Raw genomic sequence first — 25,201 nt, 5'->3', positions numbered from 1 at the left:
TTGTAAGCAAACAATTTCCAATGGAAAAGTGGTGTTAAGATTGTTCCAGCAAGACTCAATAAGGTCCTGTAGCACCTTAATAACTAACAATCTTTAGAGGGCCACTAAGAAGACACAGGCAGGAAAGCATCTTTCTTTCCTTGGAATTTAGTGCTACTTAGTGGTCGATTTACTCCAGACCATTAAATTGCAGAACTTGGTTTTACGTGGCCACTTTTCGTAGCATTCGATTCTGATATTCATTCCCAAAGACTGTACCAAAATATGTCCCACTGGGACATATTTGCAGCTCACAATGTAAAATGACATTGTAGGGGGAGGTTATTATGAGTGGAATTTCACACCTGAGTTTTGACATTTTGGAATCAGTCACATTTGACATTATAGAAAGCACTATTTTTAAGAAGAGGCTTCCCACAGAAGTAAAGCACCGAGTTTACTGTTCATGTTAGATGAACATTCAAGATGAAGTGGCAGTTCTTATTTCCAGTTCCACACTATAGCGAGACAAATACTGACTTTCTCAACACACAATTAGTTACAACTTGAAGATAGTAGATTAAATTTTAATTTGCCTTAGTTTTTTTCCTCCCAAGCTATGTTCTGATGTCCATATTAAAACTTCCGACTCTGAAGTAAAACAGAAGAGATACATTTTCATTGTTTTATTAAGAATTTATTAGAAATGTACATTAAAGGAACAATAGTATATCAAACCCTTGTGATTCCCTATACATCTTGAAAAAATCCTTCCAGAAATCTAATCAGGCACGATCTCCCTGTTTGTGGAACTAAAATGCTTACAGTTACCATTACATTTTATTGGAACCATTTTGTGAGGTTTGAATTTTTATAAAGCACTGCCTCAGGTGGGGGGGAGCTAAAATTAACAAAGATTTACATGAAATGCAACTGAACAAAGTAATCCAGTTATTCCAGCTAGGAAAACATTCAAATACCACACTCCAAGTCCAGAGTGCAATGAAGTATTGTCTTAAAAGCTTGTGGGTATGAACATGCTAGGCCCAAAGGATGCAGACATGCTATACCAGTGTGGTTATTTTGGTGGTAGGAGGCCTGAAGGCACAGAGTCCATATTTTAGGCTCAATGAATATTTGGGGAAGTATGTTCAAGAAAGGTGGGGCAGTTTTACCCACTTCACGAAGTCAGAGCATTAATTTGTCATAGCTATTGATTGAAGGGGGGCAAGGTTAGAGACACACAGATCACAATTGTTTTGTAAGCTTATTCACATTCTGACACCTTACATGAACTGTGTGGCTTCTTTGGAATGGTTGATACTAGATCATTATTTTCATATAAACCATTAAACTATACTCCTAAGAGTATGTCTTCTAATCACAGCACTATGGTAGTGCTGCTAAATGCCCCTGACTCTTATTGCTATACCACTTTTAAAATCAAGTCAAGGACAGTCAAGTTTAGGGTTTGTTCCCCTTTCAAAGATCAGAGTGGTGAGCTTTTCTCTTCCCTAACCCTGTGTTACCAATGATCTGGGCCAGATAATCAAACTTCACAATGAAATCCCCATTACTGCTTTCTGCTCCAATTAAATGCTATCCAACTATATATAAGTAGAGAAAATTAGCTAAGTGGGAAGACTTTAGTGGCTTTTCAGAGACTGCATCCCTCCTGCACAGGGCAGCATATTGTGGAAGCACCTATACTTAACTTCCACTTTGAAGCAATTACCTGGATCTTGCTAAAATGGCAAACAACCTCTATGCCTCTCTTGCCTTGAAAACCCTGAGACTGCTGTGAGTTGGCTGCAACTTGATGGCATTTTCCACAGCCACCAAAATCCACTTGTCGGGTAGTCAGGCCAAGCCATTGATTTGGTGCTTATAACAGATTTCATCTGCAAGAATTCTACTCAGTATATATTCATATAGTATAATTGAAACAAGATGATCCTCAAAAAGATATTCTTACTGAAGCTTATCCCATTAACATTTTGATGTGGAAAAATATGCATTTAATGATCAGTTATTCTAAATGATTGCTTGCATACCATGCTCTTTTTTAGTCAGAAACATATGGTTCACTTTCCACTGTAGAAATACTAAGGTTACAGATAACCCCAAGTAATAACAGTAGTCACTAAATTGGGAAGAAATGGAGATGGTGGCAGGCATGCATATTTCCCCATAGCTGTTGTAAACCTTTGCATTGGGGGATTTTTATCAAGCAACACAGTATTTTAATACTATCAACTCCTTCACAGCTGCTTCTTGCAACATGTTTTATGTGCTGTTCCTAACTGTATGCTGTTCTAAAGAAATCAGTGACCAAGTTCAAGGAATTCAGTTCTTACAGGCTCCATCAAGCTAGCTGACACCTAGCAAATCAGGTTGTTAAGAAAACCAAAAAGGACAACACTGAAATCAAGAGCTAGCATGCAAAATTGAAAACTGCTCTATCAGCAACTCAATATGGATTTAAGATGTAAACATGTTTTTAGCTGGTTCTCAAGACAGGATTGCCCTAAACCACAAATAAACTTTGATTCCAACAATACCCACAATATACACAAAAGATTCCTTGACAACACACACACACGCACACATATATACTCTGGAATATTTCAATCAGACCAACTGTGTTTTAATAAGGGAATTTCTTGAACCACTGTAGGTATTACCTACATCTTTTGGTGATTTACAGATTCTGTTCTGAATTGGAAAAATCATAACATACACCTAAGCATTAGAGAATATCTAAAAACAGATATGCTATTACTTTTAACTTCAAATCCTCGAACAAACTTCATAACATTTTTGGAATGGGCTACACAACTGTAAAGCTGGAATGAATGCCAAACTGTATTACTGAATTTGGAAAGTGAATTCTGATTAATATTCAAAACATTTTCAAAGATACTAAAAATAAGATGGCCGCCCTTTTCAGTTAAAATGTTTTTAAAAAGTTGCACAAAAACCATTATGGTAGCAATAATCAAAAGCATTGATTTTATTATTTTTTCGTTAACAGTAAGAATTCTGGTGCTGAAGGACTTTCCAACGTAAAAAGCAGTTCTCTTTGGGGATATTAGTCAATTAACTTAATAAAGTTCTGTTTTAAGAGGATTTTTCTTTCCTGCTCCGAGGTGAGTCTGCTCCATTTGAGGTCAATGCTCCGTTTATTCCATTTTCTACAAATAAGAACACACATATGGTCAACTTTCTCCCAGCTTCATAAGCAAAAAGGCACATACTTAACACACACTTTTAGAATAAATCACTGGAAAGTTCAGCTTCAGAATAAAGATTAGGGGTGGAAATCTCTCTCCTCCCCCACCTGCACCATGGCCTCAAGAAGGTGAGTATATGCCCCCCCTCTCAATGAACCCAGCTAACTCATCAGGATGCCAAATGATCTGGGCTCTGTGATGAATGCAAATGGAAGCCTCCTCCCTGGAAGCCATCTTAATCCTGATAAATGGACAGAAGACACTCCTGCTCCCCTTAGTTTCTCCCTTACTTGTTAACAGGGGCTAACATTTAAGGAGCCAGTTTTTAGTTAACAGTTTGGTTTAATAGTTTTGTTAAACAATTTTTTACATTTGTACTCTGCATGCTTTTGTATGGTGCTAGAAGACCATGGAAAGATCACCTGTCACCCAGAGAACAAAAAAGTTTTTTTAATCCTTAGAGACTGCCCATTACTGCAGCATGTTCTGTAAAAATGAGCAATCCCCAACACAAGAGATATCAATATTCACCCAAGCCTTACATGATTTTGCTGTAAGCAAAATACCACATTGGTCAAAATGTTTTTGCTGTATGTTTGATCTGCAGGAATTGTACTCTTAGCCCTTCCCCCTTCCAAAAGTGGATAACTACCAAAACACAAACCTCTTTCTTTTTTGGATGGCTTGCCTTTAGTTGTCACAAACTTCTTTTTTACTGGTTGGGGAGGACAGGAATGTTCTCTCCATCTTCTTAGCTGAAAATTAATGAACTTCCACATCATAAAGGCCTGAGTTAAACAGATGGAGGCCAATACGCTGATTCTACAAATGAAAGGGAAACAATTAGAATCTAGAGATGAAAAAGCTCAGGAAAATTGTTCACAAAGTAGAGGCATTTCATGAAAGACCATTTTAATGTCTCTATCATTAGAAAAAAGACAGTAGCACTGAAAAACTATGGTTCTCCCTCTCCTATGCAGCAGCCAGATCACACTGTTAAGACACAAGGTAACATCTCATCCACTAACTAGCAGTGTGACATGATAATACTTGTTCACTTAGCTTGTACATATTTTCTGTGGTATAAATAACTGAATGCAAAATATACCACTATACTTCAGTGGTACATAATATGTGCAGCAAATAACATTATGCTGGAATACTTCCAGAAACAAGAAACATAGCCCAATGGTACTGTTTTATGACTGAGTTTCTGTAGATTCTCTGCAGCCTGGGATGGATCTGTGAGAGAAGGGTGGGGAAAGAGCCCACCAAACAGCTGTTCCAAATCAAACATATTTACAGCCAATCCATAAACCTGAGTCAGGACACTGACTAGTGTCTACTAGTGAGAACAGGCAAAGACTGGCTGAAACTAATTTTGTTTTATAGCATACAGAGCAAAATGTACACATTACATATCTAATACTTTTAAAGTATTAATGGATAGTTAAATCCCATCTCAGTTGTGTAAATTTACCACTATATAACCCTAGCCAGCAAAATCCTGCATAAAGACTGATTTACCCAACTTCCTCCTTAACTGGGCATTTTTCAAGACCTGCCTAGTTTTGCCATATTCTGACAAGATAATTCAAACAAGTCTAGTTTGGGCCAAATGATCATTATAACCAAGGAGTCAACTGTAAGATTTAGATTCAGTTGCATAAAACTGATTCAGAGCAGTGTTTTTTGCTTGTTTCTCCTGTGAACCAGAACTGAATCTGAATCTTGGTTGCCTTGAATTTCAGCTGAGTCTGGTTCAGGTTCAAAGCCACCAAGAAATTTTAGGCTTAAATTCAGCTCTGATCCACAGAGCTGAAAAATGCTTTCTCAACGATTTTTGGGCTAGTGAGGAGTTTCAGATTAACTCCTAAAGAATTTGTGGGAAGAACCACCCTTAGGTCAATCCGGCAGTATTCACTTAGCCAAACATTTCCCCATCTGTGGATAGTCATGTGTCTTGTTTTCTCTGTAAATATAACACTGTAGTCTTTTAGTAACTGAAAAGCAGAGATATGTTGCCTCTGAATATGGAGCTCACATTACTATGGTGAATAACCGTTAATGATAAACAATAAAGCTCTGTGTTTTACCTGATCAGCAGCACATTGAAGTTTCCAGAACTAACATCCAATGTTTGATTCTCTGCTCTAGCAAGGCCAAATCCAACAGTGAGGACAGAAAGAATCAAGGTCAGAAGTCTCCCCAACACAAAAAGAATTGCCCAAAGTGAAAAGCTAGAAGGAAGATGCAAATCCAGCATTAGCATCTGAACCATTAATCCACCAATATGCTCTTTTTAAAATACAAAATGATATACAATGAAGTTTTGGTGAACTGAACAATTACCACCTATGTATACAACTGTTATTTCCAGAAACCAGTAACATCTGGGGCACATTTTTATGCGGTAAATTATTCCATGTACTTACCCTTTTTGGTATTTTTCATCACTGAAGTAAAACAGTCTAGAGATGTGGAAGAGAAATTCCACAAAGTAATGCAACACAAGGAGAACCAGCCCCAGATGGGTCAGACTGTTAAAAAAAAGAAAAACAAAGTATGCTGATAATTGGTCAACAATTGATTTTCACCAGGTTTTTGCATTCCACTGATTTGGATTACTATTACTTCACTAAAGGCTGTGTTAATAAAATTAGGTATATACATTCATAGCATTGTTCTATAGCCAGCTTGACCTCTGTGTATATTTTGAAGACTGCCAGGAGAGGTATAACCACAACGTAAAGTATAACTTGAAAAGATCAAATTGGAACATACTATAATTTATGACATAGGCCTAAGTCTATTCTTCTATATCTGAAGTTCAAAGGTTTACCTATTGCCGAAGATGGGGGAAAGATAAATATACTGTAATGCAGTATTTGTTTAGGATATTAAGGCCGCTATAGAAATTCCAGACAAATTCTACTATCAATATTCAAATCAGAGCTTGAATCCTACAGTAGCTTTCAATAGGATCAGAAAACCTCCACTAAACCCCTTGAGTCCTAACAGGGCCGAGTGAACCTAGGTAAGTTTACCACATAATTTGGTTTCAAATTTCAGCGTCCACTCAACTTCTGTATTTTGTTTTTGCTGAAGGTGAGGGAAGGGGAGAAATATAAAAATATCTAAATGTTCAAAAGTTACACATATTTAAAAGCATTACAATGATGAAGTATCACATGTGTATCCTACACTTTGAAGAAGACACCCTTTGAGGTAGGTGGGGCTGAGAGAGCACTGACATAACTGTTCTGTGAGAACAGCTCTAGCAGAACTGTGACTAGCCCAAGGTCACCCAGCTGGCTGCATGTGGAGGAGTGGGGAATCAAACCCAACTCTCCAGACAGAACCCACTCCTCTTAACTACTACATCAAGCTGTACATGGAAATAAAGACAGCGTAAAGTAGTCACTTTAACATACATATAAATGTGTCCAGATCACTTACTTTAACAGATAAGCTCCTGTGATATGGAAAAGATATAATCCAATATAAACAAGTTGACGAGGAATGTCTTCCTACAAAAAATAGTAACATTTCAAATAGCACAACAATAGGGAAACATCACCACAATCTTTATTTGCTTTTTATTCCACTAGATCTTTCTGAAATTTTTAGTATCATGGAATCCTGCTGATTAGCTAATCCATCAAAGTTTGTTATACATAAACTTTTAAAGCATGATAGGTTCCAACTTCAGGTACACTTTTATGGTCTGCTTTATGATTAGCATCTGACACGAGTGCTTTATATTATTTATTATTATTTTTCTCACATTTTTATTTTTGTGAAGTTATTGTATTTTTTAAACATTGTTAGCCACCTTGAGCAGGCCTCTGTAGAGATGGAATAGACAGTTTCTAAATTAAAGAATAAATTCACAAAGCACGGCCATCTGTGAACAAGCTGCTTGTAACCAGTGGCTTTTAAAATAGTTTCTAAGTTTCTGTTCCTCTTTATCAGCTATGTAAGTGCGAACATTTGTGTAGGGCTTACTTTTTTTGTCTTCTGGAAGTAGAGTTCTGGAAAAGCATGAAACCAGTATGCCAACTGTGAGATGTAGAAAAACTTCATTTGAAACCTGAATAACACAGTGGGAATATTTAAAATTATTATTTATTTATTCAATGTATTTCTTGTAAGCGTGTATTAACGTAACAGATGTTACACTGAAAACTCATCAGAAACATTTCTCATGAAATTAGCAGATTCAAGAGTGATGGTATAATGGCAACTGCTGGCCACAGAACACCAACACAGAAATACTGAATTTCTGGAGCATACAGAAGAAAAACAAGTCAACGTATTTTCTCCATCATCTTAGTCACCTGAATATCTTTAAGCAGTTTATTTGATCCGTTAAGTAAAGCAAACAGAGAAAAAAGAAACAACAGTACTTACGGCATCATTGTATGTGGGTAGTCTCTCCAAAGTGAAGTTGGATCAGATACATAGTTCTCCTGGAATTTCAAAAAGTTGATACTTTTTATTGACATGTAAGGCAGACTTTCTGTCAACTGTGCCTCCAGTAAAAGGAGGATTATTATAAGATGAACCAGGCTTAAAGTAAAGTAGGAAAACTTGCAAATCAGTTTATTCTAAGTATATTTAAAGTGAGATACTTACAGACACGAGAATGCTGGTTCCCCAAACACAGGAGAAAAGATAGAATGCACTGAGTTGTCCAGATTCATTGAATTTGCTGTGTTTTGTTTTGGAAAAGTGCATTCGTCTGTTAATTTTCTAAAAGAAAAGGTCACTTAGGTTACTGATATTCACAACAGGTTTGTTAAAAGCCTATCTGACATGCCAGGCTCTCATTTTCAATTTCTGAAGTCTACAAAATTCATCTCTACAATCACTGACATATTTTGTATACTGTCAAAATAAAATACTTACATCTAACACATATTCTTGAATAATAGCATGTATAATTATTGCTACCAACATGTAGAAGAAAACAGTAGCCAGATCTTTGATGCCATAGTGATAGAGTGTGACTGTTTCCATAGGCTGTTCTTCTAAACAAAAAGAAAAATACTAAAGTCATAAAAATGTTATTTTAATTTCATGTTATATCCAGTTTATATCTGGAACTCAGGAATAAGAAATAAATTGTTAGCATTATGTACTAAAAAAAAGAATGCTACAAAATGCAGTTTATGCTCTTTATTTCCAGTTAGCAAACAGCACTTTTAATAAGGAGAATATGACAGTCTATATTGTACCTTATGTTTTTAAAACAAACCCTTAGCATTTTCAGATACCAGATTCACAATCTAGTATAGACCCCACAAAAGCATAAAATTTACTTCTGGTTGAAAATGACTGATTTTGATGCTTAGTATTTCCTACATAGTCCACAGGCTACAAAGTGAACTGGTTGGATCAATAAACTGTGAGTGAAGTACAATGGAACAAAGTTCATATGACTGATCTTCCCCACCTCCTCACTGTAGCCTCCCACAGCCCCCCAAAAGCCACTTCTGAGGTTGTGAATGTGCAGAACGCTGTAACTAAAAACTGAACTCTTAATCCTGGTCAACCTTTCCACTCATAGGACACATCTGGATCAAAATCAGTCTTTATCACTAACTGCCATTCTGAACGAGAACATCTGCTATGATATTTTATTTATTTTTTATTTTATTAATTATTATATTTATATACCGCCCTCCCTGGAGGCTCAGGGCGGTTTACATGGAACATAAGAACAGTACATGAAACAGTCTATAACATATGAATAATTGTACAATATTAATAACTAATAGTTGTAACCATATAACAATATAACAGTATAAACAATACTGTTTTGCCATGTTTTTCATGATTTGTGGATATTAGAATGTTAGAACAGCATCTGGCATGAAGCTTGCTGGGTGACTTTGGGCTAGTCAAACACTTGCAGCCTAACCTACCTCACAGGGTTCTCATAATGAGGAAAACCCCAGACCCATCTACTCTACATTGACCTCCTTGGAGAATAAAAATGCTCCACATTAGCCACTAGGTTAATGTAGCATTTGGCATGAGAAGCCATTTGTTGGCGCAACGTCATAGAAATAGCCATTGCTAGAATGACAACTCAACATATTAGTGCTGTAGGAACATTCTACTTTGTAGGACAAACCTCAAAGTATCACATTGAACTTTACCTGTGGCAGAAATGGTAACATTGTATTGAAGTGTAACAAAGACAACAGCTGCTTTTGCTGTAACCTGGAACAAAATAAAGAAGAATAAGCTATTACTGTAGAAAAACGAACATGCTGTGTCTCAGGCACAGAAGCAGTATGCCAATGAAATAAAAAGAAACTGCTTTTGTTTTTAAGTCTATATGAATGAACTGCATATAACCATAACCTGAGAATGATTCAATGTGGCAAACTAGCTAAAATGCAAGAAAACTGAACACAGGCTTATGAAGAACAGCTGGCATAATGTTTTGGCATACTTCAGTAGAATTCCCAGTAGTCCAAAATTGCAGTTAAATGCCCAGATCACCACTCCAAAGCTAAAAACCTGACCCCTTTAAACACCTGTACCTGTCATTTGTGGCCAAAATAATGACTTCTATAAGCTTCCTTGCCACATCACCTTGAGGCAATTTTGCTTCCCACAGAAGCAGGCACAGGGTTTATCTATAGGAACATGGCAGTCAAATAACTACAATGAATGCATTAATCCTTGATAACTGTGCAATATCTGTTTAAATTCAGTATCAAGATATCACTCAAAGGTGATTAGGCACTGGTTAAACATCAGCATTTACAAACTTGTAAAAAGTAATTTTTAATGAAGAACACAAAAATAAAATCACCAGTTACATTTACTGTATGAAACAGCATCTTTTCAAAGTGCATGTGTGGTACAAGACAGCAACAGGGGGTGTGAACTCTTTATAAACTGCTGCCATAAGTTTCTAGCATCAAGAGAAAGAGATAACATCTACCTAACAAGGGAAGAAAAGCTATAATGAGACTTTGTTGTTGTGATGTTTTAATTGTCCAACTTTAATATTTCAGGTTCCCTAGCAGGGAGGTTCCTAGCATTCATTAGAACAAAAATTAGAAAAATGAGGGGTGGGGAAAGAAGACAAAAAAAAAAGTTGCAGTATAGAGAATTGGTCTTTGCAGTTTAGAGAGTAAACCCTGCAGTTCACAGTACCTTCAAAGGGAATATAAGGTTTCTTAAAAAAAAACCCAAAACATCAATTTCTCCTGTTGCTCAGATCTTTCTGATAGTATTATAGGCAGTAAGGCTAGTACTTCTTCAACAAGACTTTCAGAACTTTTCCACTGGAGCAGTGAGCAGATTGAGGTCAGAAACCCAGTTGGGAGTTAGGAGACATTTGGCTATCTTTTCACATGTCCAAAGGTGGTTTCTCCTTTCAATCCAGATTGTAACTCTGAACCACTATATGCACTTTTTGGGAGGGGGGGGGAGGGAGGCGTGCAGGGCATGGGAGAATTGCTGACTGTGTGCAGCATCTGGAAGCCTTTCAGTCCACGGAGGGCTCTCTGTACACGTCACCGTCCACTTCACCTTCCCGGGAGCCGTGGGGAGAGGAGGGGCTGCCTGCCGCAGCGCCCCATGGGGCTTGTAGTTCTACCCCTTGTCTACAAAGGACGGGGCCCCTCAGCCCTCCTCCTCTGGCAACCCGAGAGCAGCCTGCCCGGCTCCCCCGGCACGCTCTCCTCCCCCCACCCCCTTCCCGCCCCCACAAGCCCGGAGCCGGCCAGCCCTCCCGCCCCACAGGGCTTGCGCTCCGAGTGCCACGTAACCTTGCCGAGACCAGGAACTAGGCAGCCAGCCCTGCACGGCGGGGCGGGAGGCGTGTGAGGGGGAGCCGCTTGGCCCAGAGCAAAGCGGCGGAGCCCGACCTCTCTCCCCCGTGGGGGATGCCGTCCCCTGGGGCACCGGGCAGACCCGAAGCGGCTTCGGCAGCCCAGCAGCGGGGAGGGGAGGCCCGCCGAGGGAAGGCAGAGGCAGGCAGGCAGACAAGCAAGCAGCCCGCCACGCCGAGCAAAGGGGGATGTAGCTGGCGAGACGCTGCACCAGTCCGGGCGCCAGCTGCTCGCTCCCCTCGCTAGTCCGCCCCAGACACTGGCCAGGGGGGCGGGGAGGAGAGCTCCAGGGCGCCTGGGACGAGCCTCCCGGCAGCTCACGCCCCCTCCCGCAGCCCCGACCGGGCGCCGCCGGGGACCAAGGGACGCCAGCCTCGAGGCGGCGCGGGGGGCGTGAGCGGAGCGAGCCCGGCGGCTAGCGAGGCTGGCCCGCTTGCCGCTGCCCGCCCGCCCGCCGGAGAGCCCCTCGCCTGCTCCTCCGGCCCGCCTCCCGCCAGCCCCGTCGCGCTCCAGCCCGGCTCCGGAGGGGCGGCGTGCCTCACCTCGAACATGAGCCCCAGCAGGAAGACCATGGCCATGCAGGAGACGATGTCCGCGTGGTTCTGCACGATGAACTCATGGCTCAGCACGGGAGGGTTCTTGCTGCTCTTCTTGCGGATCCCCATGGCGGGCACAGCAGAGGGCGGGCACCGCAGCCCCGCTCGTGCTCTCTGCGGCGGGGCCCAGCAGCAGCAGCAGCAGCAGCAGCAGCAGGAGGAGGAGGAAGCCAGGCGACCGCCCCGCCTCTCCTCTCCTCTCCCCCAGCCGCCGCCAGAAACCTCCACTCCTCGCTTCCCTTCTCCCCGCCCCAAGACAGAAGCCGAGTCCCATTGTGATAGCCGCCCAGACGCCCACAGCGCCACCTGCAGCCCAAGAGGACCAAGAGGGGGAAACGTGACGCTCATTGTTCTATTTCCCGGCCGCTTGCGCGCAATAATAGGCCTCACGCCCCGCCCTAAGCCAATCACGGAGCGCTCGCGCGGACGCTTGGCCAACAAGCCTCCCTCGGCTCGCCATAGAGAGAGAAAAGGCTAGAGTAGCCCAGACAGGCCGGCTAGCTTCCGCTTTGATTGGGCATCTCCATTTTGCAGCGACTGGGTGGCAGCTCCCAGTGCGGCTGCGGGGAACGCCGGCAGGGGCAGCGGGGGGGGGGGGGGGAGAGAGAGGAGGAAGGGATGGTCATCCACGCACCGCTGCAAGGTATTTGTGTGGTCGCTGTGGATTCCCGCTCTTGCCGCAGGGTGGGTGTTTGCAACACGAATAGGCGACTTCGTAAAAAGAATCCAGCTCGTTACAGCGTTAATTTTAGCACCGTTATTGTCGACCAATAAAAGTAGCTTTAAACCACCTTTTGCTCTCTCTCTCTCTCCAAGCGTTGAATCCTTTCCCCTTCAACACCCGCACCGCACCTTCCAACTAGGCTACGGAAAATGTATATGTTTTAATGGGGTTTTAATTTGTCTACGGAGAGTGTCCGGATACAAGTCAAACTAATAGATAAAGGTGATCCTTTGTTTGCGACCCCAGTGACAATTGGCAAGCTTTTCATTAGAGAGATACGCATGGCAAGTTACAAACACCCTTGGGCACCCGTTTCCAAGATGGAATATTAACAAAGGGCTGCATTATAGCAATCGCTAGCAAAAACTCACCGCCACCAGATCCCCCGTCCCTACAATTCAGTACACACTGTGCTTTTAAGAAAGAAAATGTGGGGATAATGGTAGAGTGCTTCACACAGGTGACATCAGTTATGAAAGCCCAGCATTAAAAAAAAAAAAAACATCTTAAGAAACATTCCCTTGTAAGTTTAGTGAAATACCTTTTAATGCATGGTTTCATGTTGTTTTAGCTGTTCTTTGCTCCCTCACAATCCGCTCATATCAATAAGAGAGCATACAGAGTAGCAGATAATTATAATATAATGTAGACAGATCAAATCCTTTGGTCACATTTCTTCACTACTTTCTAAGAACCAATTCTCTGCAGAAGCAGTCACAGTAAATGAAATTTGCTGAATTTGGGTTGTTATGGAACTTAAATCATAATGCTGCCACTACTTTTTACACATATATGCACAATCTCAAGCAGTAGCACTTACTTCCCATACTACAGGATTTAAGCAGTAAACTGATTCTAAAGTGTTCTAGAATAGCAGTGGCAGTTCTTAAGGAACTTATCTGACAGTTGCAGAAAATGGGGGTTGCTCCTTAATGAAGTGTGCCAGATGGACTGTTTATGCACTGGAGGTTTCATGCCAGGCTGCAGGTTGGAGTTTTAGTCATGGCAGGTTGCCCCACCTCTTCCTGCATCCACACAGGGAAGCATTTGGCCTGGTGCACCTCACCCGCCCCCAATTTGTGCTGCTGCACGGGAGCTGGGGCAGTGAAGTTCCCAGTGCATAAATGGTCATGGCTCAGGCATTCTCTGGCAGAGGCAGCTTGAGGCTGACTGAGAGGGAAGGCGGCACCAGCGAATCAAATCAGCTACCAAGGCCAAGGTGTCAAAAGCCCAGCTGGGTGACTAGAGAGGTAGGGGTAGAACGTAGGCACCCAAAGGTATGGTGGCTGAAGGTGGAGATCACCACCTGTGATGCTAGTTAAGTGATCATTCTGGAAAATCAAGTGCTAGATAACAAGGCTTTTACTATATTATTAATTTGCTATCCATGTAATATTGATACTTCAAAGAAAACACAGTAATTCTCCTATTTATCTAGTCATTTCATTTAGCTTTAATTATTCTCTACAACAAAATAAATCTTTAACAATATATTTAAGCATTTTTATAGCTTTACACCAACAAGGTGATTTAAGAGCTTTGAAATTTCACAAAATAGAGAAGCATTTGGACACCATTGCCATGCTTGTGCATCATATTTATAGACTGCTTTTCCACCTCACATTGGGTGTATTTTCATATGCTGTAAGAAAGAAAAACAGGATGACTAAGCAAGGTGCCCCCAATCTCTTATTACTTAAACTTGTTTACTTTCTTGCACAAAATCTCCATGCAAACATAAGTCTTAAGCAGCAGGTAACTTTAGAACCCTCAACTGCTTTGTTTTTAAAATGACCAAGGAGAAACGTCACAAATAATACCAGAATCCATTAATTTGCTATTGAATGTTTATGTGTAAGTACTTCAGTGTTAAGTATTTTCCAGCAACACTCTTTATTCTATGATTTTAAACGTTTTTTAAAAGGATTCAGTGATCCTTGTGAGAACTTTCCCCCTATGTTAACACAAATCCATAACAAATTAATGTTGAAAGTGACCAAGTAGTTGAGAGGTATGCCCAAATCACTAATTACCGTGGGCATTTCCTAGGCCAGTATTGTATAACAACTGTGTGATTAAAGGTGATCCCTTTATCTGTCATGTGCGTTCTATGGCTAAAATATTTTTACATAATGGATAAAGTAGTATGAAATAATTCTTACTGTTAAAGTTGTCTAAAATTTAACAAATTCCACTTCATTAGGAGAATAAAGTCTGAGTCCAGAAGAACCCAAGACCTACCAACCAAGTTTTATTCAGGGTATAGGATTTCACATACATGCACACTTCATCAGATACATTGAAATAGAAGTCACCAACCATTATATATAGGTAGAGGATTGGGAGGTGTTACCCAGGAAGAGCTAATTTGAGTCATGATTAGGATTTCATGTATCTATGGCTTATCCTGCAACATCTGTAGAAATAGTTAAGATCCAAACTTGGCACCACTCTTTGTGCTGCACAGATTAAAAAAAACACTTTCTACATTCAAAACACTTGAAATGGCTTTAATACAAGACACCCTGAGCATGAGTAGGCAAGTGAAATTTACATATTCATTAGACCAGGGTTTCAGACTATAGTACCACATGGTACTGCAGAGGCACCTCCCCTCAATGGTACTGCGGTGTGGGGTTTTTCAAAATGGCGGTTGGGGAGAGCCCCTCCCACCTTGTGTCTGTAATTTCTGGCTCTTAGTGAAGAAGAAAGAAAAAGGTTTTTTTTAATAAAAACATTCTACCCGTATTTGAGCAGTTTGACCTGTCCCCTACTAAAGTGGCCAATAATGGGCCTGGAGGGGATGGGAAGGAGGGCTCTGTCCATTTAAACTTTTGCCAATCAAGGTTCCTCTCACTTTGAGGGGGTGTGCAGGGAGAAATGGCTAGCTGGCATCACTTCCTGGAACCTCAAAACCTGGAAAATATCTCAATGGTACCTCCACAGTCAAAAGGTTGAAAAAGGCTGCATTCGACACATTAATTTAGCTCTCCTGGGGGTGTTATTTTGTGGCTTGGTTTAATGATTAAAGCATTCGACCAATATCTAAAACACACAGGTTTGAATCACATTTTGTCTATCTAATCTACCTCACAGGGTTCTTGTGAAGATAAAATGGATGACGGGAGATGTATGTTGTTCTAAGCTTCTTGGAGGAAAGGCAGGATAAAAATGTAGTAAATAAATAAACGTAACACCCTTAATAGTAACTCTAGGTCCTAAGATCATTTACCTAGCCAAGGAAAACCCTGTTTTTTTTTTAGTATTCCTTATCACAGAGAAAACACACATGCGAACAACCTTGTAAAGTAATATGCCTTTAGAACGCAACAGGTGCATATGAAGGACAAAACTACTTACAAACTTTCCCTTCTTTTTCTAGTTTTTTCAAGTGGTGTGTAAGATTAATTTCTGCTGCTTTATGCAAGTGCTCAGGTGTGTCCTACATAGAAACAACATACAATTATGCATTTAATGGCAATATTTCAAACATACAAGTAGGCTTTTGTCACTGTCTGATGTGAATAGAGAAGGACCATCTTTCCCCATATGAACTTATGTGGCAGTTACGTTCCTTAGAACGGTCTCCAAGAAGTCTCTTCATTCTTAGGCCTATGATCTATAATGGTCAAGGCCCGGGCCTTTTCTGCTGCCACTGCACACTTAAGGAACAACCTGCCAGAAGGAATGAGGCAGTGGCTTTCTGGGGAGACTGTAAAACAGAATGATTTAAAGGAGCTGGCAGGCAGCCCGAATGGGCTTTGACTTAACCTATTCCTGTTTATTAATTAACCTATGTTGGGGCTGGGTTGAGAAAGGTAGGGTATACGCATCCCCTAAATTAAACAAATGCAGTGATTTTTATAAAGCAGTTTTATTCTAAAAGCCACCTTGGGGGATACATTATATTAAAAGGTGGGATAAAACTTTCAAATAAACTAATAAGGCATCCTATTAATGTCACTGCAGCAGGGATTTCAAAAACACACTCTAGTGATAAGAACAGAACTAAGCAATAGTTCAGCAAAGTAAAGTGTTTTTGAGTACTTCACAAAAAAGACGGAGAGGTAGTATCCCTATAAGTCAGCGGTCGGCAAGCTTCCGCTTGCCACGGACCGCTGCCGAGCAGAGGGCGGCTCGGGGGCCCGCGCACGCGCGGACTGCCGCACATGTGTGTTTGCGCCCGGCAGGGGCACAAACGCGTGTGCGCGGTAGTCCGTGCACGCGCGTTTGCGCCGCCGCCATGCCAGTGGCTGCAGCTTCCCCTCCCGGCCCCTCTGGGCCGCGAGCAAATCGGCCGCTAAAGCGAGAAGCTTGCCAGGCCGCGAGCAAATCGGCCGCCAAAGCGGCCGATTAGCTTGCGGCTCGGCAAGCTTCTCTTCCCTCCCCTCCTGAAGTGAGAAGCTTGCTGGGCCGCGAGCTAATCGGCCGCTTTGGCGGCCGATTTGCTCGCGGCCTGGCGAGCTTCTCGCTTTGGGGGGGGAGGGAAGGAGGAGCTGCGGCCAGGTGCAGAGGCCTTTGCGGCCTGGCGCCGGGCCGCGGCCCGCAGGTTAGGGACCACTGCTATAAGTGGCTGGAATCTAAAGACCTGTATCAGTTCACACTGTGTAAGCTCAATGGGCATGTCCACCCCTGCCTTCGAATAACTGATTTCTATGCCAGATCATTAACTACTTATTACAAATCTCCACCCTCTGCCCTGTTTCAAAAGCTGTAAAGTCACTGAGAAAAGAAACTTCATGGCTTTCTGGATTCTAGGACCTACTGCTCTTTTGTCTCTTATCTTGGAATGATAAAGTTCTATTATTCTTTATCTCACAGCATTAAATATCCCTTTTGTGATGTTACCACTATAGTTTTCTTCCTTTCATTGTATGGGTTAGATCTAGACTACATTTTCCAAATGGAGTTTTCCTGCCTCTGCCCCCTCAACACAGCTTACATATCTCCATAAAATGCTGCTCTTGGGGGATAAAGATCTCTGAGGAATGACATGGAGGGGGGGCACTGGTAGAAATTACCAATTTAGTATGGATCCAGCTTAGTATGTTAGAAGCCCTTCTGCGTGCAAACTTAAACTTCTTATTGCAGTCGTCGGGCTTCTTGTTCTCATTCCTGACCTTCATCTTAGATGGATAATATGTTTTGCAATTGTATGTCTTTCCCTTATATCCCGATGTTCAATAATTCTGCTGGTGTATTCATTATAAAACTAAAACAAAACTCCAATGGAATCTTAAAGACTAGCAACTTTTATTCCAGCATGAGCTTTCATGAGTCAAAGGCCACTTCTTCAGTAGAAGTACTCTGTGACTCTTGAGAACTCATGCTGAAAAAATTGTTAAGACTTTAAAATACCACTGGATTTCTGTTTTATTTTTCTATACACTAACACAGCTACCCTACTGGAATTATTTCTTATAATAATAAAGTCCTTCCCACTCATCTATGATGGCTAGAACTCCATGCCTTGTATTAATGTAGCTGATTACACATCCCATAAATTATGGTGAGGTAGTATACTATGGAATTAATTTATTAACACCTGTGAATCACCTACCTACAGCCTTGCTGTGTAGGGAGGATATATAGCTTCTATTTTTCATTTCTTTTGCACATAATATTTATCACTATTATCATATTATTTCAGTGGAGCTTGTTTCACTAATGGGAAAAGTGGACCATATGAAGAAAAGCTAATACTAAAAGTTTTTGGTGATTGCCCAGCAGAAACATGTGGCAAAGATAACGTTAATGTTTGTGTTCCAAGTTCCCATTTTGCAATTCTGAAACTTTTAATCTACGGCCAACAAGCAAGATATCGCTGAAGGATTTTTCAATTTTAATGTTTTAATATACTTGAGTAAAAGAAGACCAATAATTAAGTCACCAAAAATAATTTGGTTTGGAAGAATTAATAAAATCATGTCCTGCAAAAAGAAAGCAGCTGCCCTACTAACCTGCCTTGCTGTAGTGATGCTGTAAAAGTTGCATATTTCATCATAAAAACTGTTTCTTATGAAATAAGCACTTCCACTTCAGTAGAGTCGGGAAATCCAGTCCTAAACTGTTTGTCACCCAGAAAAATACCTTGTATATGATTTTCACAAGTTCTTCGGCTGTGAGAGACTTCCCAGTATTCTCTTTCAGGCTATTCAAGATTTGCTTTTCACGTGCATTCCTGTGAGAAATATATTCTTGGATTTTAGCTCGTGCCTCATTTATAACTGGGCCATGTCCTATGGAAAAAAGTTACACAAGACAGGTTTACAAATCACTGTCACACGGATGAACAGCATTTTTGAAGAGTATTTTTCCTAACACACACATATAGTGAAATCCTTCACTTAAGGCCCAAAAGAAAGAGGTGGCAAGGCTATCACATATGATCTACTCCTTCATTTTGTAGTACAGCATAAGGGAATTCATAAGCATTATCAGCTTCATTCCATAGGAAGCAGTTTCCACTGCTATACAGAGCACAAAGTTTAAATGCAAGCTTTTAATATAGTTATAGAGCATACAAGGTCTTTACACCAATGGAGTTGGTATTATAAAATATAAGATAAAAATTAATCTTTACTGAATTCAGAATAGAAATGTTTTGTTCAATATGGAAAAACATATGCCCTCTTGTGGTCAAATCAGTTCTCACAACTTAGGTAGTTACAGAGGCAAACCTTACCTTAATTCAAAAATCAAGTAATCATTGACTGTTTCTTTAAAATGAAAAGCATGATTGGGAGAGGGCGATAATCACTTCTCAAATTGAGTGGGGTGTATTTATTCGGAGGGGTAGATGTTAAATCCTCATTGGCCCCAACCAAACACCTGACAGAAGAGCTCCATCTTGCAGGGACTGCAGGACTGAACTACTACAAGGCCCTCAACTCTTCTAGGAGCTCATTCCACCAGGTAGGGGCCAGGACAGAAAAGGCCCTGGTTGAGACCAAACACACCTCTATGGCCTGGGATCACCAGCCTATTAGAATTGGCCGAATGAAGTGCTCTTCGGGGGGGGGGGGCATAGTCAGTCAGGCAGTCCTTCAGATACACTGGACCCAAACCACAAATGACCTTAAAGGTTAATACCAAAACCTTGAACCTAATCTGGAATTCAACTGGAAGTCAGTGCAGCTGCTTAAGGACTGGATATGGGCCCTCCAAGCTGTTCTAGTGAGGACCAATTGTAGTTTCCAGATCAGGAGCAGGCCTGTGTACAGTAATTTAGCCTGGAGGTGATGGTTGTGTGGATCACTGGGGCTAGGGTTAGGTAGGGCACCAGTAGTTTGGTGAAGATGAAAAAGTGCCAGTTGCGTTTTCCTGGTGACCTGAGCCTCCAGTGAAATGGAGGCATCAAAGATTCCTAGCAGATTGTTCAGCAACCAGCTACTGTCTAGGCAGGGCAAGCACACTTCCTCACCTGGCCTTTTTCTACCCATTATAAAAATCCATGTAGCATGTGTCTCATATTCAACATGTTTTGTTCAAACTTCATGCACTGCAGCCTATTCTAGATTGTCAGCAAATTTCACAAGGTCAAAACAATAGGAATGTTTATCAAAAAAAGCAAACTAGTCCATACGTGTGCTTATCATTTAAAATATTTTAACAGCCGCATGCAACACATTCCCTATTTTTGTCTGTCACTTATTTTTTTTAAGTATCCATAGAATAATTTTAGATAGGACTTAGGTTTCAAACGAAAGTTGAAAACTAGTTATGTGCAAAACACTTTAAGGAGGCAAATGCAGTGTCATTTGTTCTAAGATAATAGAGTTCCAGTCTGAACAGGAGGGTATTAAAAGAATTCCTTGTACACCAAGACAGGAAGGCTCCCCATACCTGCCTAACCTGGATATCTCAGGCAAGCCTGATCCTATCAGATCTCAGAAGCTAAGGAGGATCAGCCCAGGCTAGTACTTGGAAGGGTGACTCCAACACCAGGGTTGTGACATGGGAGGAGGCAATGGCAAACTACCTCCAAACATGTTTTGCCTGGCAGAAAGACAATCTTGGAATCTCCTGGCTATATTACACATATGCCATACAATAAATAAACAAATCCCCGTACCTGTTATGACATGCTACAAATATCCATTGATCAGCAAGGAGCTGTAGAAATGATCCAGTGGGCACTGGGAACATACAAGACATCAGGAATTTTGGCCTTGGCAAGGAAGAATTTACAAGTCGAGCACAAGAACTGTTGGTTTAATAATTATTCTAATCAAATACAATACTAACCAGGGTATATTAAATCAGTTTTCATTTCCAGTAGCTTTTCCAGCGATTTCATATAATCATAAAGGTCTTCAAACACTGCTGTCCCTTCTCCTAAAATACAATCACCAGAAAAGATAGCATTTTCTTCTATGAGTTCTAAAGCCATGTGATCATCTGTATGTCCAGGTGTATACAACACTCTACAAAAAAAAAAAAAGAGAGAGAGAGAGAGAGACAATTCAAATTTCTCAAGCATCTGCCAAATTTCTCAAGCATCAGTTTGATGGCATGAAAAATATTCTATAAAAATAATATATCCTGCAGAACAGAATCTATAGTTTAACCATTTATAGAAAGGAAGCAGCACATACTAAACAATCAAAAGTAATCTGAGTAACTGAAACTCTCATATTTATATGAGAGACCAGGACAATATAAAATCAAGTTGCGATATTCTGCATGGTCATGAGAGGATGAATGAGTGGTCAGTCCATCTCTGCCTGTACCCATATGGTTTTGTAGTAGCAACTCACCAGTTTTTAAAAAGAATTCCACATGAGACTGCACATAGATACTAGTCAATGTACAAAATTAACATTTACCTGAGAGTAGCACCATCTGTCTTGACAACATCTCCATCTTTCAGGTATGAATACGTTTGCTTTTTTTCTCCTATTACTTCTTCTTGATGTGGGTTACGGGGAAGTTTACTTATGCGATATTCAGAAGCTGTTTTGTTAAAAAAAGAATAAATTTCACACCATATTTATTTATTAAAAGATTAGAATCTTATGCTACTCTTCCCTCATGGTACAGTGCAATATTTTAGAAATATTTCTAGAAGAAGAAACCACACTTAAACATGGAAACTGAAAATGTAGAAACGTGCTTTATATTTTGAAGGAATGATGCTGGCTTTCATTTAGGATATTTATATATTAATATTACATATGTATGTATAGTTTCCATCCACAAAAACCTTTGGAGTGGAATACGGATATTTCATGTATCAGCTGCACAGTTAAGGGGACAACAATAAAACATTGCTCACAACGTTTAGCTTAGCATCAGAACAAGAAAATAACTTGATTTCCTGTTCTACTCCCAGGATATTGCTCAGATGCAAGTTTATGTTTATTATGTTTTGTTCTCTTGTAATGGAAGGCAAACTTTGCAAACATATATTCCCCTGTGTATGGCAACGTTCTGCTTTTTTATTGCAAAAAGTGGAAGTCTCTGAATCCCAGTGACCATTTCTACACTGGGAACTTCACTGCTTCAGCTCCTGTGTGGTAACACAAATCTGGCGTGGATGAGGTGCACCAGGCTAAATGTTCCCCCATGCAAGGGCAGGAAGAGGCTGGGCAACCTGCCTTGGTTCAAACTCTAGCCTGTAGTCCAGTGCAGAGCCTCCAGTGCAGAAACTGTAATTGCCAGGAAACAACAGCAGAGGAAGATTTGGCCTCTATGTTGTGATGTTGATCCTCCAGAGGAACTGGTTGGCCACTGTGTGAGATAGGATGCTGGACTAGATGGACCAGCCAAGCTCTTCTTTTGTTCTTAAAGTCCCATGCAGATAACTCTCTACGGGCCACAAGCAACTCTTATGTAGAAAGTTGCTGTAACAGTAGATTTCTGGGTTTCTGTTTGTGTAAGACTACAGGAGTGACCTCAAGTATGCACTGAGCCATCCTTACTACTGCCTCAATTTGCAGTCTTTGTATATGCACCCCTGAAGATGCATGGCTTGCAAGAATCCAGCAGTTAGATTTCTATCTCCTATGCAACAGTGCAAACCTGTTTTTGAGGCATTAGAAGACAGATGTAACTTAAAAAACAAAAGAATAAACTGAGTTTTGCAGAATTCTAAAAATATAGTTTTATTTCTTAGCTCTTCCTCCTGCCCCTCTTCTATAGGCTTTCAGTCTGATTGGGGAAAACAGAGATGTGGAAGAAGCCCATTGGTTAGTGCTTATTCAGCTCCTCACTTATTCATCTGCAACTTTGCTAAGAAATTAAAAAGGAAACAAGATAGAAAGAGTGGGACTGATTATTTTTTTTTAAAAGAGACACACCAGCATCTCATACATGCCTCTTTTTAAGAAAGGCAGACTGCCTACCTGAATCACATGGGAAGGGACAATACTGAGGCTGATCAATGTTTGAGTATTTTTAGTGTGCTGCATTTGGAATACATGAAAAAAACAGCATCGTTGTTTTTTCTTCTGTTCTAACCAGCCCTTCAACTCATTGTCACATTGATGTACTTACAACTTGGGATGCTTTTACAGATATCAGGTATGCCTCCAGTGTGGTCATGATGCCAGTGAGTCACCAAAATTTCCTGGATTGAGACACTGAATTCTGTGAGTGCTTGTTTCAAACAGCCAATGTATTCAGGAACAGCTGGCTCCCCTGTATCAATAAGGATCCTTCTGTATTAAAGGCAGATCCCACCCCAAGGGATAGATTATAAGTAACACAGCCAATGTACGCTTAATAGAAAACCAGCTGGCAATCAACCTTTGGTCCATATTAACAGTCAAGAATTTCCTTACTCCAGGACATTACAATATCTCTGTAAAAAGCACACACACACACCACCCTTTAAAAATGTGATTTGACAATTTTTGGATCACATACACAGTGCACCTAAGAAAGTACAATTTGGGAAAGGAAATAATAATAAAGATCAGCAACAGTGGGAGGATGATAATAAAACTAGTTTGTCAGAACCAGAGTGCATAATTTGAAGGGAGATTATTTGTGGACCTCAGGCCTTAAGGGAAAAGGGAACAGTATCATATGCATTCAAAAGTGATGGGGGAAAGAGTACAACAGAATTAGAGTCTAGTGGCCCCTTTAAGACCAACAAGACAGCTTTTGCGTGCAGGCACACACTTCCTCAGAAAGAGAAACCTACACAAGGCGAAAACATATTGAGACCTCATAAGACTGTCGGGGAGAGAGGGAGGACGTATTCATCCCGTTTCTGAGCATGTCTGGCGGCGCATATAAGGGAGAAGCAGCACAAAGCAACTCAGCTGTGAAAGGCCAGGTGCAGAAAACAGGGCACTTGAGAGGCTGAGTGCTGCTCGACGAGGACCCAAATGTTCCCCCGCCCCAAGTAGAACAAAATATATACAGGTTTATTTGCCATCCTTTACAGACTTATTTTCCGCAGTCTTCTCGGCCCTCCTAGCAGCCAGGGCTCCAGCGCCTTTCAAAGTCGCGTGAGACACGACAGGTGCGCCGGGGGACATGAAAATCTGCCCCTGACGAAGTGCTGCCTGCCTTGCTCTTATTAAAAGCCAGCCAAGGAGCAGCAGTTCGTCTCTCCTCCCGGCCCGGCCCTCGTTTCCCGAGAGTGATCGTGGCTCGAATCCTCCCCGCGCAGTGGAAGGGGAAAGCCCGCCCCAGCCCTGTCCGGAGGCCGCTGTGGCGCCCTACCTGGGCCCGGTGCCCACCAAATAGGTGTTGGTGCCCTGCAGGGTCATGGGCCCCGGGTTACAGCCCAGCACGCGGATCACCCGAGACGACAACCTCTCCACCCGCGGCAGCACAGACACCATCTTCGCCGCCGGCCCCGCCCCCGCAAACGAGGGCGGGGCTTCTGCCGCCTCCCCCTCTGCTCCTGGAAGGATGGTGCTGCCCTTCCTTCCAGCCACGCCCACAAAGGGGGGGGGGCTCTGTGGGCAGGCTCTGCCAGCTGGCTAGGGCTGTACTTTTGCTGTTTAAACTTTCGGGATCTCTCTTTAAGCCTAAAATGCATCTCGATAACGGGGCCCATTTAATTTTTGGAACAAGTGATGTCACCTCTCCCTCGCCTCCTGTTTTCTCTTTGGGGCTCCTGTATTTCTGTAGATTCAAATGGGTAGCCGTGTTGGTCTGACGTAGCACAATAAAATCAGAGTCCAGTAGGACCTTTGAGACCAACAAAGATTTATTCAAGGCGTGAGCTTTCCAGTGCTGTATTTGGATGCTGTGACACAGTTTACTAATGTAACAGGATTAACTTTTACTTACATATTCCCACTGTCATGATGGTAGTTCATAGTCTGGGGAAGAGTGCTTGCACTCGAAAACTCACACCTTGAATAAATCTTTGTTGGTCTTAAAGGTACCACTGGACTCTGATTTTACTGTATTTTTGTAGTTGTGTTAAAAGAAGGGAGTTGCACAAGAGTGGCAGAAACTGGATTTATTATCTTACAACAAAAGGCACTGTATTGGCTTCCTTAAAATGTTTTGCACAGAACTAGATTACAACTTTTGTATGAGATCTAAGTCCTGTCTGAAATTATTCTGTGGATTTAAAAAATGTGACAGACAAAAACAGGGAATGTGTTGCATGCTGCTATTAATTTTTTAAAAACTGATAAGCACAGCTTGCTTGTTTTGATAAACATTCCTATAATTTTGACCTTGTGGAATTTGCTGACACTCCAGAAAAGACTGCAGTGCATGCTATACCTGTATGTATGGAATGGAAGAGTCTGTTCCTCCCCTAATATCAGTATGCTTGGTCCTATTAGCTGGAGCTTTTGTTTCTGGTTACACTTTTCTATCTTAGCTGAAGTGGTT

The 25,201-nt window shown here is 41.4% G+C and overlaps 2 protein-coding genes across 3 annotated transcripts; both read right to left on the bottom strand.

Annotated features, from left to right (window-relative positions):
• Positions 1 to 654: 654 nt before the first annotated feature.
• On the bottom strand, positions 655 to 11,873 carry TRAM1 (translocation associated membrane protein 1). The gene is made up of 11 exons (XM_077352189.1): positions 11,614 to 11,873; positions 9,380 to 9,443; positions 8,124 to 8,245; positions 7,851 to 7,967; positions 7,626 to 7,684; positions 7,221 to 7,305; positions 6,672 to 6,742; positions 5,648 to 5,752; positions 5,309 to 5,452; positions 3,877 to 4,034; positions 655 to 3,173 (listed from the first exon to the last, which is right to left on the bottom strand). Exons 1-11 carry the CDS (start codon positions 11,734 to 11,736, stop codon positions 3,100 to 3,102), a joined length of 1,122 nt encoding a protein of 373 aa, XP_077208304.1. The 5' UTR covers positions 11,737 to 11,873; the 3' UTR covers positions 655 to 3,099.
• Positions 11,874 to 13,820: 1,947 nt separating this feature from the next.
• On the bottom strand, positions 13,821 to 24,257 carry LACTB2 (lactamase beta 2). Of its 2 annotated transcripts, XM_077352179.1 has the most exons (7): positions 24,068 to 24,256; positions 22,889 to 23,052; positions 21,220 to 21,346; positions 20,639 to 20,817; positions 18,482 to 18,630; positions 15,752 to 15,833; positions 13,821 to 14,033 (listed from the first exon to the last, which is right to left on the bottom strand). In XM_077352179.1, exons 1-7 carry the CDS (start codon positions 24,187 to 24,189, stop codon positions 13,990 to 13,992), a joined length of 867 nt encoding a protein of 288 aa, XP_077208294.1. In that variant the 5' UTR covers positions 24,190 to 24,256; the 3' UTR covers positions 13,821 to 13,989. The 2 variants fall into 2 exon arrangements, with proteins under 2 accessions (XP_077208294.1, XP_077208295.1); XM_077352180.1 differs by lacking the exons at positions 13,821 to 14,033; positions 15,752 to 15,833; positions 18,482 to 18,630 and adding an exon at positions 18,656 to 20,529 and having other exon boundaries at positions 24,068 to 24,257.
• Positions 24,258 to 25,201: the final 944 nt, after the last annotated feature.

The sequence above is a fragment of the Paroedura picta genome, chromosome 9 (genome assembly GCF_049243985.1).
Source record: "Paroedura picta isolate Pp20150507F chromosome 9, Ppicta_v3.0, whole genome shotgun sequence".
Lineage (NCBI taxonomy): Eukaryota > Metazoa > Chordata > Lepidosauria > Squamata > Gekkonidae > Paroedura > Paroedura picta.
The sequence above is the reverse complement of the archived record's forward strand: the minus strand, read 5'-3'. Positions and strand labels throughout refer to the sequence as shown.

What these genes read in the sequence shown, in the direction of transcription:
- TRAM1 (XM_077352189.1), bottom strand. Translation starts at nt 11,736, where the DNA reads ATGGGGATCCGCAAGAAGAGCAGCAAGAACCCTCCCGTGCTGAGCCAT. An exon ending in ACAGGAGCTTATCTGTTAAA is followed by an intron (nt 5,753 to 6,671) that starts GTAAGTGATCTG and finishes TTTTTTTAACAG; the next exon opens with TCTGACCCATCTGGGGCTGG. An exon ending in TTCAATGTGCTGCTGATCAG is followed by an intron (nt 4,035 to 5,308) that starts GTAAAACACAGA and finishes TTTCATTTGTAG; the next exon opens with AATCAGCGTATTGGCCTCCA.
- LACTB2 (XM_077352179.1), bottom strand. Translation starts at nt 24,189, where the DNA reads ATGGTGTCTGTGCTGCCGCGGGTGGAGAGGTTGTCGTCTCGGGTGATC. An exon ending in TTGGTGGGCACCGGGCCCAG is followed by an intron (nt 23,053 to 24,067) that starts GTAGGGCGCCAC and finishes CCTTTAATACAG; the next exon opens with AAGGATCCTTATTGATACAG. An exon ending in CTGTAAAAGCATCCCAAGTT is followed by an intron (nt 21,347 to 22,888) that starts GTAAGTACATCA and finishes TTAACAAAACAG; the next exon opens with CTTCTGAATATCGCATAAGT.